This window comes from Schistocerca nitens, chromosome 1 (assembly GCF_023898315.1).
Source record: "Schistocerca nitens isolate TAMUIC-IGC-003100 chromosome 1, iqSchNite1.1, whole genome shotgun sequence".
Classification (NCBI taxonomy): domain Eukaryota; kingdom Metazoa; phylum Arthropoda; class Insecta; order Orthoptera; family Acrididae; genus Schistocerca; species Schistocerca nitens.
In genome coordinates, this window is record NC_064614.1 from 825,658,302 (window position 1) to 825,672,161 (window position 13,860).

General features: G+C 40.3%; 2 protein-coding genes across 2 annotated transcripts in view; both read left to right on the top strand.

The window, feature by feature from the left end:
- The window catches only part of LOC126262732 (probable ATP-dependent RNA helicase DDX60), a 79,486-nt gene extending 68,432 nt beyond the window's left edge, over positions 1 to 11,054 (top strand). Inside the window, exon 3 of the mRNA XM_049959540.1 lies at positions 9,375 to 11,054. Coding sequence (XP_049815497.1) covers positions 9,375 to 11,054 — 1,680 coding nt within the window. The remainder of the gene's footprint in view (positions 1 to 9,374) is intronic.
- Positions 11,055 to 11,094: 40 nt separating this feature from the next.
- LOC126262726 (probable ATP-dependent RNA helicase DDX60) overlaps positions 11,095 to 13,860 on the top strand; it is a 141,014-nt gene continuing 138,248 nt past the window's right edge. Inside the window, exon 1 of the mRNA XM_049959526.1 lies at positions 11,095 to 13,388. Coding sequence (XP_049815483.1) covers positions 11,095 to 13,388 — 2,294 coding nt within the window. The remainder of the gene's footprint in view (positions 13,389 to 13,860) is intronic.

The following is a 13,860-nucleotide window of genomic DNA, read 5'->3' on the forward strand; positions in this document are numbered from 1 at the left end:
GCTGGCTGCACCCTGTGCTCTTCATGGCATCCGGAAGGACCCTTTCCACATCAGGAATGACTCCACCTGGAATGCACACGGAGTGCATACTGGGTTTCTTCCCCTCCTTAGCCGCCATATCCCTAAGGGGCCCCATTACGTGCCTAACATTGGAGCTCCCAACTACTAATAAGCCCACCCTCTGCGGTTGCCCGGACCTTGAAGGCTGAGAATCATCCACTGAAACAGGGCAGGCAGCTGCATCTGGCTCAGCCAGAGACAGTACCTGAAACCTGTTTGTCAGACGCACCGGGGAGACTTTCTGATCAGCCTCCAGGGACGTCTTTTGCTGCCTGCCATGCCTTGGAACGACCTCCCAATCAACCACAGGCGAGGGCTCAGCCCCACTGCGGGCAGCGACCGGAGCAACCACAGCGGCAGACCGATCTGGGGACAGACGGGACGAGGTTGACATCCCCGTGATACCCAAGTCCGGCTCCCCACAATGGTGCCCATTGGCAACAGCCTCAAGCTGCGCGACCGAAGTCAGTGCCGCCTGCAGCTGTGAGAGAAGGGATGCCAACTCAGCCCTCATCCAAACACAGCAATCACAGTCCCTGTCCATTCTAATCGATGTTGAACAACAGTTACTGAAACACGAGTCTGTGCCTAGATAACACAAGGGAAACACGCAAAGAATGTTTGAACTAACCTGTACAAATGCCTAATGACTGTGCTGCAATCTACCTGAATTTACGATTACAGTAAATAAAACTCAAAATTACACCTCCTATACGAAACTCAACTATATAACAAATAAATAAGCTAGGAGTATACAACTTGCTGCTGGCAGCTGCTTATCCAACGGCGGCAGGGAGCATCCTGTCCGCCATATCATTTATGAATATAGAAAATTATAGCGCTCCTATCACACTTCGCTGGGGCACTCCTGATGACACCCCGATCTCTGATGAACACTTGCTATCGAGGACAACACACAATTTTCTATTACTTAAGAAGTCTTGGAGCCACTCACATATCTGGGAACCTGTTACATAAGCTTATAGCTTTGTTAACAATCTGCAGTGTGGCACCTTGTCAGATGCTTTCAAGAAATTTAGAAATATGTAGTCTGCCTGTTGTCCTTCATTGATAGTTCACAGGATATCGTGTAAGAAAAGAGCAAACTGAGTTACGCACAAGTGATGCTTTCTAAAACCGTGCTGACATGTGGAGATAAGCATCTTGGTCTGAAGAAAATTTGCTATCTTAAAACTGAGAATATGTTCAAGCATTCTGCAGCAAACTGATGTTAGGGATGTTGTTGTTGTTGTTGTTGTGGTCTTCAGTCCTGAGACTGGTTTGATGCAGCTCTCCATGCTACCCTATCCTGTGCAAGCTTCTTCATCTCCCAGTACTTACCGCATCCAACATCCTCCTGAATCTGCTTAGTATATTCATCCCTTGGTCTCCCTCTACAATTTTTACTCTCCACGCTGCCCTTCAATGCTAAATTTGTGATCCCTTGATGCCTCAGAACATGTCCTACCAACTGGTCCCTTCTTCTTGTCAATTTGTGCCACAAACTCCTCTTCTCCCCAATTCTATTCAATACCTCCTCATTAGTTATGTGATCTACCCTGGTCAAACACACTTCAGTTTACTGACAGCCCTTTGTATTACATTGGCTGTTATTGGATATAAACTGCATTTTTCTTTCAAGTATTGCAGTTCCTCACTTTGTGTTTGCATTCCATTACTTGTGATCAAGTTTTGAGCTACGTTAATATAATGATCATTAAATATAATAACCTATCATAAACAGTTTCTGCAACAATATTATGAGAAGAATAGTTGCTACTTACTATAGTGGAGATGCTGAGTCACATATAGGCACAACAAAAAGACTGTTGGAAAGTGAATTTATACAGCCAACAAGCTATTTGTCGAAAATAGATCACACACACACACACACACGATCTCAGTCAATGGCAGCTGAAGCCTGGATGCGAGCAGCAGTGAATGATGGGAGAGGCAGTTGGGTGGTGGGGGTAAGGAGGAGGCTGCAGTGGGGGAGGGGAAGAGATAGCAGGGCAGGGTTGGGGGATGGTAAAGTGCTGCTTTTGGGAGCGAGCAGGGATGAGGTGGAGAGAGAGTAGGGCAACTAAGTGCAGTCAGGAGGTCAGACAGGGGTGGGGGGTTGGGGGGGGGGTGGAAGAGGGGTTAGTGGAAAAGGAGAGAAATGAAGAATGTTGTGTTGGGTGGCCTGCTCAGCAACAGGGTGGTCCAGCTGTTTCTTGGCCACAGTTTGTCAGTTGCCATTCATGTGGACTTTGTTGTTTGGCATTCAGGCGGACAGACAGCTTGTTTGTTTGTCATGGCCATGTTGAATGCATCACAATGGTTGCAGCTTAACTTGTAGATCACATGGCTGGTTTCACAGGTAGGGATAGGTAATGTATGGATAGGTAATGTATGTGACCAGATTGGTATAGGTGGTGGTGGAAACATGTATGAGTCAGGTCTTGCAGCTAGGTCTATTACAGGGATATGAGCCATGAGACAAGAGGTTGGGAGCAGGGTTTATGTGGGGATGGACAAGGATATTGTGTAGGTTTGGTGGGCAGCAGAATACCACTGTGGCAGGGCTGGGAAGAGTAGGGGTAGGACATTTCTCATTTCAGGGCATGATGAGAGGTAGTCATAACCTTTGCAGATAATGTAATTCAGTTCCTCCAGTCTTGAGTGATACTGAGTTGCGACGGGAATGTTCCTCTGTGGCTGGATGGTGAGACTTTGGGAGGTGGTGGGTGACTGGAAAGATAAGGCACTGGAGATCTGTTTTTGTACATGGTTGATAGGATAATCACGGTCTGTAAAGGCCTCAGTGAGACCCTTAGTATATTTCGAGAGTGACCACTTGTCACTGCAGATGTGATGACCATGGATGGCTAAGGGACTTCTTGGTATGGAATGGGTGGCAGCTTTTTGAAGCAGAGTGGTGGTTAGTAGGTTCGACATGGACGGAGATAGTGATGTAGCCGTCTTTGAGGCAGAAGTCAACATCTAGGAAGGTGGCTTGTTGGGCTGAGTAGGGCCAGGTGAAGTGAATGGGTGAGAAGCTGTAGAGGTTCTGTAGGAATGTGGATAGGATGTCCTCACCCTTGATCCAGATCACAAAGATGTCATCAGTGAATCTAAACCAGGTGAGGGGTTTAGGATTATGAGTGTTTAGGAAGGTTTCCTCTAGATGGTCCATAAATAGGTTGGCATAGGATGGTCCCCTGTAGGTAGTAGCCATATTCCAGATTTGTTTGTAGGTAACGCCTTCAAAGGGGAAGTACTTGTGGGTGTGGATTTAGTTGGTCATGGTGACTAGAAAGGAGGTTGTTGGTTTGGAACCTGTTGGACGGTGGGAAAGGTAGTGTTCAACAGTGGTAAGGCCATGGGCATTAGGGATGTTAGTGTAAAGGGTGATGGCATCAATGGTGACAAGCAGGGCACTGTGTGGTAAAGGAACAGGAATTGTGGAGAGTCAATGGAGGAAATTGTTGGTATCTTTTTATATGGTAGGGTAGGTTGCGGATAATAGGCTGAAGGTTTTGGTCTGGTGGGAGCAGAGATTCTCTCAGCCAAGGCACAGTTACCGGCCACAATGGGGCACCCTGGGAGGTTGGGTTTATGGATTTTAGGAAGCATGTAGAAGGTAGAGTGCAGGGTGGGGTGGGGGGGGGGTGGAAGGGATGAAGAGAGAGATTGACTCTGGGAAGAGATTCTGGGATGGTCCTAAGGATTTGTGGAGATACTGTAGATGCTGCTGGATTTCTGGAACGAGGTCACTGTGGCAGAGTTTGTAGGTGGATGAATCTGACAGTTGGTGGAGTCCTTCTGCCAGATAATCCTTGTGGTTCAAAACAACAGTGGCGGAGCCTCTGCCGGCAGCTGGCAGGTAGGATTATAAGGTCGGAATCAGTTTTTAGGTGGTGGATTGCAGCTCTTTCTGAAGATGTAAGGTTAGTTTGTGAGTTGAGGGATTTGGGAAATGATGGTGAGGCAAGGTTCAAGGCTAAGAAATTCTGGGAAGTTAACGGGGTGGGGATGGGGGGTGGGGGGGGTGATTTGGGGACAGTGGCAGTGGATCACAGTTGGATGGAGGAGTGAACTGAGTGAGGCAGGTTTTAAAATTGGTCTTCGATTGAGTCTGATAGGAACTGGGAAAAGGTAAGAAGGACATGAACAAGTCCTGAATGAGTGAATTTAGGAGTGAGGCAAAAGGTGAGACCTTTGGGAAGAACTGATACTTCTGTGGGGACGGGGTTAAGCTTTTTCGCTGCTACTATTACTTCCCTGTACTTTTTACTAAAGCATTTAATATTTGTCTTCAAAGTAGTCTTCTGTTTTTCATATTTATGTAGCATTTGGGACTTTCTGATGACTTTTTGAACCCCTCCCCCTCCTTGTTATCCATGCATTAGATTTTTTTGTTCACTTTAATTCTCTTCAATGGGAATGAATTATTTTAACAGTTTTTATATAAGAATGTGTTGCATTTTACACCTGCAGAACTATAGATTTCCTTGTTTCAATTTACATCTTTAACATAAGACCCTAATGTTGTCTTTATTAAGTAATCTTGTCCCTACATATTTGTGTTTGGTACATTTCTTGAGAGATTTCTTTAAAAGCAGTTTAATTTCTGGGCGATCAGAGAAACCAAGAAACCTGGATTTATGATGTCAGCTTTATATCCACATTTTGATATATCAATGAATATTTGGTCAATTATAGTTTCACTTTTGCTGTCGTATCTTGTGAAATATTCTACACATATATCTGTATTGTATGTTCTTTGCAGAGCGACCAGTTTCTGCCCTTTGTTTACTGTTATCTCTGAAATCAACATTGTAAACCTGCAGCACAAGAAATTATGTATTTTTACTTACTGATTAGACAGTTGAGAGGTTTTCCGTATTATCAGAGAACACTTTCAAGTTGCCAGATGGGGCTCTATATGTTCATGCAATTATAGTTTTACTTTCTGGTAGCTCACATAAACAACACTCAAAATCTTTTTCAATACATTTGACATTTTTAAATCAAATTTCCCATGATTTAATACATGTTCTTACATATAAAGTCAATGGCCTTACTGCAGTGGTAACAATTGGTTCCTGTTGTACCACTGTCTGGCTTGGCTAGCACTTGGATGGGTGACTGGGTCTGGCGAGTGCTGTTGGCAAACAAGGTGCACTCAGTCCTTGTGAGGCCAATTGAGGATCTGTTTGATTGAAAAGTAGCAGCTCCAGTCATGAAAACTGACGACGACTTGGAAAGTGATGTGCTGACCACATGCTCCATACTTGCATCCAGTGACTGTTATTGGCTGAGGGTGACATGATGGTCAGTTGATACTGTTTGGCCTTCCAAGGTCTGCTTGGATGGAGTTCTTACATAAGCACATCTTCCACCAGCTCTTTATGTTTCCCTACACAAGCTGGTAATCATCTGAAAATCTGACATTCCAGCAGAACATTTTTGTATTTCTTACAGCCAAATGTCAACTACACAGAGGGCTGATAGCTGCTTCCATGTATCATTCAAATGGCCCTATAGTTCATATAATTTATTGATTATGCCAGTTAGAGAATTAATCAAGTCTATACGAGGTACATTTCTAACCTTATTGATTCTTGGGAGTGAATATTCTTTTTTCATCTTTGTCGTGATCTTCACACCCTGTAAATCCAAGACTTCTACTTTGTCTTTGTCTGCAGTGGACTGGGCCATAAAACCCCTCCCAACAACGTAGTTAAATGCTACATGTTCACCTTCATATTACATTCTGGATTCACTACTGTATTATAATGCCTTTATTTGCATTTATAGATAGACATTTTTGTTGTATAGGTCTTCAGTTTTACTATAGAAAATATAGCAAAGTCATCTGCAAATGCAAGACAGTTCATTACAATTCCTTTTTTCTTTTTCTTCACAACCCTATTGGTGATATCTTACATTTATTCAGTATTTCATTCCAATTTCTTATTGTTTTTCCTAGAACACAATTAAAAATAACTGGGGATAAGTCGTCACCTTGCCATACACTATGTTTGTTTTGAAGAGCTGAGATGTTTCTCCCATAAAATTCAGTTTAGGTACTGTGCCAGTAAGTGTTTCATGAACTAGATTTTCTGATTTAGACTTCACACCAAATTGTCAGAATATTTTATTTGTCAGTCAACACAATCAAATCCTTTCTTTGAAATCAACAAACATTACTACATCTTTTGAATTTAGTAATATGTGGCAACTGGTAGACATCAAATTAAATTTTTATTCAACAGATGGTCTGTCTTTCCCAAAACCATCTTGTTATTCTCCTAAATGACTGTCTGGTGTTGTTTCTACTCTGTTTAATAGAATCTTGGAAAATATTTTATGTACAACTGGTGGCAAAGAAATTCCTCTGTAGTTGTTAGCATCTTATTGCCTTTTTAATGCAGTGGATATATCAGAGCTACCTTCGACTCTCCTAGGATTTTTTCTGTTGTTGATATTTCTTCAGATATTAATTTTAGCTCATCTTTTTTTTGAATTTTTGGTAGAGACCATTTCAAAAGTTCCACTGTAATAGTCTTTTCCACTAATTTTAGTCTGCAGCTCATGGTCTAAAGGCTAGCATTGCTGCCTCTAGATCACGGGGTCCCAGGTTCGATTCCCAGCCGGGTTGGGGATTTTATCTGCCCAGGGACTGGGCGTTTGTGTTGTCCTCATCATTTCATCACCATCATTGTCATTCATGACAGTGGCTAGATTGGACTGTGTAAAAAAATTGGGACTTTGTACGGGTGCTGATGCCCATGCCCTTGAGCACCCCCCAAACCAAACATCATCATCATCATCCACTAGTTTTATTGTTTTTCAGGGTTTTAATTACTTCTTTCATTTCTTTTATAACTGGATGTAAATCTTCTAGATTTTCATGAGTTCTCAAAATTCCAACTCAAGGATTGGTTCTGGATGATTAAAAACTGAATCAAATAGTTTGCAAGTATTTTGAAATCTTCAGTGCTGCTTCAGCCAAGTCCACCAAGGTTTGGTATCCTTTCAGTTTGTCCTTAAATGTCTGATGAAATCATGGAAACTGCAGATTGGAATGTCAACTGTGTAAGGGAAAAGATAGCTTGCTGTTCACCATAAAGATGACATGTTGAGTTGCAGACAGGCACAATGAAAAGACTGTTACACATTTAGCTTTTGGCCAAAGCCTTCTACAGATAAGAAAACACACACACAAGCAAGCACATCTCATGCATACATAACTGCCATCTCTGGCAGCTCGGCTTGGAATGCAACTGTCATGTTGAATGGAAGCAGCCATCTGGAAGGTGCATGGGGGGGGGGGGGGGGGGAGAGAGAGAGAAGAAGGTATAGCAGATCATAGGTAGGAAACAGAGAAGAGTGCTGTTTGGCAGAACATACAGGGGCTAGGAGGAGGCACAACAAGACTACAAGCAGGTGCTCCATCGGGAGGCTGTAGGTAGAGAGGTGGGAGTGGAAAAGGAGAGGAGCAGGGAAGGGAAAAGACATGCAGGTGCATTGGCAGAGGGTGGGGCACATAAAAAATGTAAGGGGACATGAATAGTGAGGAAGTGATAGGATGGAGGGGGCAGAAACTGTAGGGTAGAGGGTGTGGGGACAGTATGTTACCTTAGGTTGAGGCTGGGATAATTTAGGGAGTGGAGAATGTGTTGTAAGGATAACTGTCATCTGCACAGTTCAGAAAACCTGGTGATGGATGGGAGGATCCAGATTGTGGTGTGGATTGTGAAACAGCCATTGAAATTGAGTCTGTCATTTTCAGCTGCATGCTGTGCCACAGTGTGGCCTACCTTGCTCTTGGCCACAGGTTGGCGGTGTCCATTCATCCTGTTGGACAGCTGGTTGGTAGTCATAGCAATGATTGCAGCAAAGCTGGTATGTGACACAGCTGCTTTCACAGCTGGCTTGGCCTCTGATGGGATAGGATAGGCTTATGACAGGACTGGAATAAAAAGTGCTGGGTGGATGGAATGGGCAATTCTGTCACCTGGGTCTTCCACATGGGTATCATCCTTGTGGCGAAAGGTTGGGATTGGGAGTGGGTCAGAGGTGGACTGGGATGTTGTGGAGGTTGGGTGGGTGATGGAACACCAAGATACACTGTCCCTGGGTGGCCATGCTGTATGGGAGGGATATTTTGGTGTGGAAGAGATGACAGCTGTTGAAACGCAAGTACTGTTTGTGGTTGACGGGTTTAATATGGACAGAGGTGTGAATGGAGCTATTTGGGAGGAAGAGGTCAATGTTCAGAAAGTGGTATGCTGGGTTGATGAGGATCAGGTGAAACAAGTGAGAGAGAACATGTTGAGGTTGCAAAGGAATGAGGATAGGGTATCCTGGCCCTGAGTCCACATCATGAAGATATCATCAGTGAACCCAAACCAGACTAGGGGTTTGGCATTTTGGGAGGCTAGGAAGGTTTTCTCTAGGTGGCACATAAATGGGTTGACAAAGGAGTGTGCCATGTGGGTGCCCATCGCTGTGTCATGGATTTGTTTGTATGCCTGTCCTTCAAAGAAGAAATAGTTATGAGTTAGGATAAAGTTAGTAAGGTATATGAGGAATGAGGTATTGGGCTTGGAGTCTGAAGGACATTGGGAAAGGTAGTGTTCAATAGTTGCAAGACCATGAACACGAGGGATATTGATATGTAGGGAAATGGCATCAACAGTGATGAGTTGGGATCCAGAAGGTAAAGAGGTATGGATGGTGGAGAAACGGTGAAGGAAGTGGTTGGTACCTTTGACTCAGGAGGCTAGATTATGGGCAATTGGTTGGAATCTTTTTCCTTACATTTTTGATAAAACCAGAGTATATATTTTTTGTTTTCCTCAATTTCTGCAAGTTTCCTCTTTTCAGAATCACTTTTACTTCTTCTAATTATCCTTGCTATTTCCTACCATTGCTGTTTAAATATATTATAATGTTAAATATTAATTGAGAATTTCCAGTTTTGCCATTTTTTCCATCTGTGTGAAAGTTTCTTCACATATTTGATTGCACCATCTTTTGTATTTATTTTTCATTGACTCAGATGTTTCCTGTCCAGCATTATTAATGTATTTAGATAATTCTTGTCAATTGTTACATTCAGCTATTATAATTGTCTTGACTTTTTTGAATAAATTCTTTTGTTATAGTAAGTCTTTCTGTATTATATTTTACTAGTTGTGATTTTTTTCATATTTTACTATTTAGGACATTAACATTTATAATTTTTTTCATGTTTATTTTCTAATTTTTTGCTTTTGTTTATTTTGCAATTTGTTAACATACCAAATTTAATGTCACAGGCTTCAAGAATTCAAGAGGAAAATTTTTTTACTGCAGTAACAGACACTGCAGAGAAAATATTATCATGCCACGTGCAGTACAATGATATAAATGATATGATAGCAGACAGACGAAGTTTCTTGGTGGATGGTGATTCCTTGTTGATAAATGCAGTAGAAAGAAGCGGTTTAGAAAGTGCTGGAGGTGGACAAATGTTGCACTGCGTGTATTTATGTGAGCGCCTGCTTCAGATTTTTACAAGAGTTAGTGGAACCTTTGAAATAGTGTTTTCTAAAATGTGGGACAGAATACTGAAGGACAACCACAGCATCCGTTTGGCCAAATCAGTCTTAAAACATCATTTCAGATACAATACAAAATTCTTTGTTCATGAAGTAAAAGCAATTTGGAGTGAAGATTTTAGCCAAATTCTTATGCAATTGAGACCCAGTTTTTTGCTGTGTGACATTTTACCTGAAGAATGTAGCTCATATTTTTCTGAGGATAGTTACAGATGGGTGAAACTGATGTCCTCTGCAAACATTTTGTACAGTGTTGGACAAGGTCTTCCTTGTGTTGATTTTCGTGATATTAGTCTGGGTGTTTCTACAATTTGGGCATATGTTATTGATTCTGTACCTACAATCAGTGAGTGGCTTCCAGTCTTCTCTAGGATGTTTATGAAAATCACAAAAAATGAGGATACGGTGGAGACACTGGTTCAAATTCCACAAGACTTATTTAATGTTAGAAGACTCCTATATATTGGCTCTGCTGTTATGTACCTTACTTCAAGCAAAGACACTGATGCTGTAATGTTAGTAAAGATACTCCTCCTGAAATGTGCAGTTCTAGATGTTATGCCCCTGAAATTCAGAGCATGTCCACCTCCACTTGAAGTGCCAAAGGAAGCTTCACATTTTATAGCAGAAATTCACAAATTCATGCACTTAATAATGGAAAATGTACTGACATCTGATTGTTGTTTTAGTACAGTACCTGACATTTGGCAAGGTAACTTATTTTTGAAGCTTCTTGTGACATTAAAAAATAGTGCACTTGAAAATAATTGTGGACTTGGCAGTGTAATGGGAGAAATTTATGTTAATTTAACAAATATTTTGAGTGCTATTTGGGGAAGCACATTGGAGCCGTTTCCAATAACATTAAAAGGCTTAAAATGGACCCAGGAAATAAAATTTAAACAGAATGAAAATTCAAAACTTAATACTGGAGCTGCAGCTCTTGCACAGTTTAACCAACTTCTCCCAATATCATGCAGTCTTACAAGGGAGTTTTGTGGTGAAGCAGTTTTAAACAATCTTGTTAGACTTCAAAATCATGCAGCAGAAATGCAGTCATTTATTTCTAGAAACCTTGATTTTGAAGAAAGACATCACTGGCATTCTCGGAAGAAATTGACTGATGATTTCAGCAGAATACCTGACAACAAAGCAACAGTTGGAAACAGTGTAGACCAAAGATATGCTAGGAAAAGAGTACAGAAACATCAGGCTCAATTTGCAAGGTACATGAATATTTATGGAACCAATCTTGAAGGAAGATTGATACAAAGAGATGTAATCATTAGAGAACCCAAACTAAGCAACAACACTGCTAGTGTGGTTAAAAGTGAAAAGCATCAAAAGAAGAAGCCTGAAAAACAAAAAAAAGGCAGATATTATAAGAAAACAGAATAATGAGGCAAAAAGGCGTCAGCATGAAGATGATGACAAAATTATGTTTAAAAAGAGCAGCACAATAATTAAAAAGTTTCGCATGAAATTTGAATTTGATGAGGCATTACAGGAATTAGAGTTACTGAAAAAAAAATTAAAAACTGAATTATTTGAACTGGAAATGCTATTACTGCAAGCAGAAATTTTGCATAAAAAATTACAGATTTATTTTGAAGAGAAAGGTGCTGGAAGTTCAGATGTTGTTGAATTGTACAAAAACCTATTCCTTCTCTTGAGAGACATTCTTATTGGTTCAGAGTGCAAGTATGAATTATCTGCTGAAAACAAAAAACAGATAGCATATTATCTAACTTCTTTGAACATGCCTGATATCAGCAGTGAATGGAATTTGCCACATGTTCAAAATAATGCAAAAATGACAATTATAGATCTAAGAATGTCCTGGGCAGAATTTCAACTGAAACATTTAGGACCTTATTTGATACGAACAAATCAAGGTGAAATTGATGATGAACTAGGCTTTGCCCCAGATGATTGGCAGAGAATGCTAATTGATGTTGTAAGAAAACGTCAGTCTGCAGTTGTTGTTGCTCCAACTTCCTCTGGTAAAACTTATGCATCCTACTACTGCATGAAATCAGTACTGAAGGAAGGATATGAAGGAATTGTTGTGTATGTTTCCCCCACAAAAGCTCTTGTTAATCAAGTAGCAGCAACTGTGTATGCACGCTTTAAAAATGTTATAATGCGAGATGGTCAATCAGTTTATGGAATATTTACACGTGATTATAGAGAAAATGCATTGACCTGCCAAATATTGGTGACTGTACCTGAGTGTTTGGAGATCTTGCTTTTGTCACCTCACATGTGCAGTTGGGTTAAGAGGTTGCGTTACATTATATTTGATGAGATTCATTGTTTATCAGGAATTGCTGGTGGGCTGTCATGGGAAACTGGATTGTTGCTCACACGTTGCCCCTTTTTAGCTCTTTCTGCAACAATTGAACAGCCTGAAATTTTGCAACGTTGGTTGCAAGAATCAATGAATTTTAAAAAGAATAGGGATATGCAGGATGGCTGCAAACAGGATGATTCACATTATATGGTATCTCTTATAACACACAGTGAAAGACATAATGATCTTAAGAAACATATCTATGTACATGAACAGAATTCATTGGTTCACATGCATCCATATGCATGTCTGATAAATAAGATAGTGGACACTTACAATGGTATTCCAGCTCATCTGTCCCTCTCTGCTGAAGAGACATTATCATTGTTTGTCACTCTACAAGGCATAGAACAAACACACACAGATGTAGGATATTTAAGACCAGAAAGATTCTTCAGAAGAAATAGCCAGAAACTTTTTATTACCCGATCATCAGTTAAAGAGTATGAAAAGGAACTGAGGGAATTACTGGGTAAATGGGCACATGAATTTAATGATTCATTTGCATCTGTTGTCAGCCATTTGGGTCATGGTGCACAAAATCTTATTCACAATTTGCCAGTGAAAGAAGTAACATCTCAACTTCCATCTTTAATTGAAACTTTGGAAAAAAACAAAATGTTTCCAGCAATTGTGTTCCTGTTTAATCGTAATCTAATACATAAATTTTTGCATAAACTAAATGAATATTATGATGAAAAATCACAAGAAGTTTTGAACAGTTCTTCAGATGATGATGATAGAATAAGTATTGCAACACAACCAAAGACAATAAGGAAAGGTAAAGAAGTTTATCTGAGAGAAAGAAGAACATATTCTTTGGGACTGTTGAAGGGAAATGCCTCTTCTATGCGCAGTGTTGGAGTTGTAGACAGTGATGATTTAAAATATATTGAAATGCGTCTCATAAGGAAAGGCCTCAGGAAAGATCATCCATTTGTGCAAGGGTTAAGAAATGGTATAGGAATTCATCACGCTGGCCTTAACTCAGTACAGAGAGGAACAGTTGAAATGATGTTCCGTATGAAAGTGCTGAATGTTGTGTTTGCGACCTCTACCTTGGCTCTTGGCATACACATGCCCTGCAAGACAGTTGTTGTGGCTACAGATAGTCCATTTCTAACACCACTGAATTATCATCAAATGTCTGGGCGTGCAGGAAGACGAGGATTTGATGTTGAAGGACATGTTGTATTTTGGGGAGTAAAGGAATCAAAGATTCAGAATCTCCTCACTGGAAAACTGCCAATTATGTGGGGTAACTTCCCCATGACTGTATCTTTAGTGCTACGACTTCTCCTCCTTGTCAGCATGTGTGACGTGTCAATGCCAGAAAATAATGCTGATAGGGAATCAATTCAGAAAGAGGCAATATCGAGGTTAGTATGACACATTATTACTGCTGTCCAGTAAACAATGGTTATTGGTGTTTTTTGTATAATGAAACTTCACTTGTGGTAAAAATTTCATGATTTTTGGTAATACAGCTATGTTTTTTTTTTTTTTTTTTTTTTTTTTTTTTTTTTTTTTTTCCATTTCATAATAGAACATTGAGGAGTCATTAATATATTTTAATATTAATCATCCAACATTTTGGCATGTGGACATGACAGATTGATAAACAATTCCTTGAATATCACAGTGATAATAGTACTTTTTCCTGTTGTAGAGACCATAAAGCTAATGTTATTTGCACATTATGAATTAAACTAATGGTGCCACATGTTAATAAAATTTTAGCACATAAAATTGTATGAATTAAAAAAAATATTTTTATTGAGCATTTGTTATACAATATTGTAGGTCTGTAAACTTCTACTTAAAAACAGTTTTCCAGACTTATATCTTAAC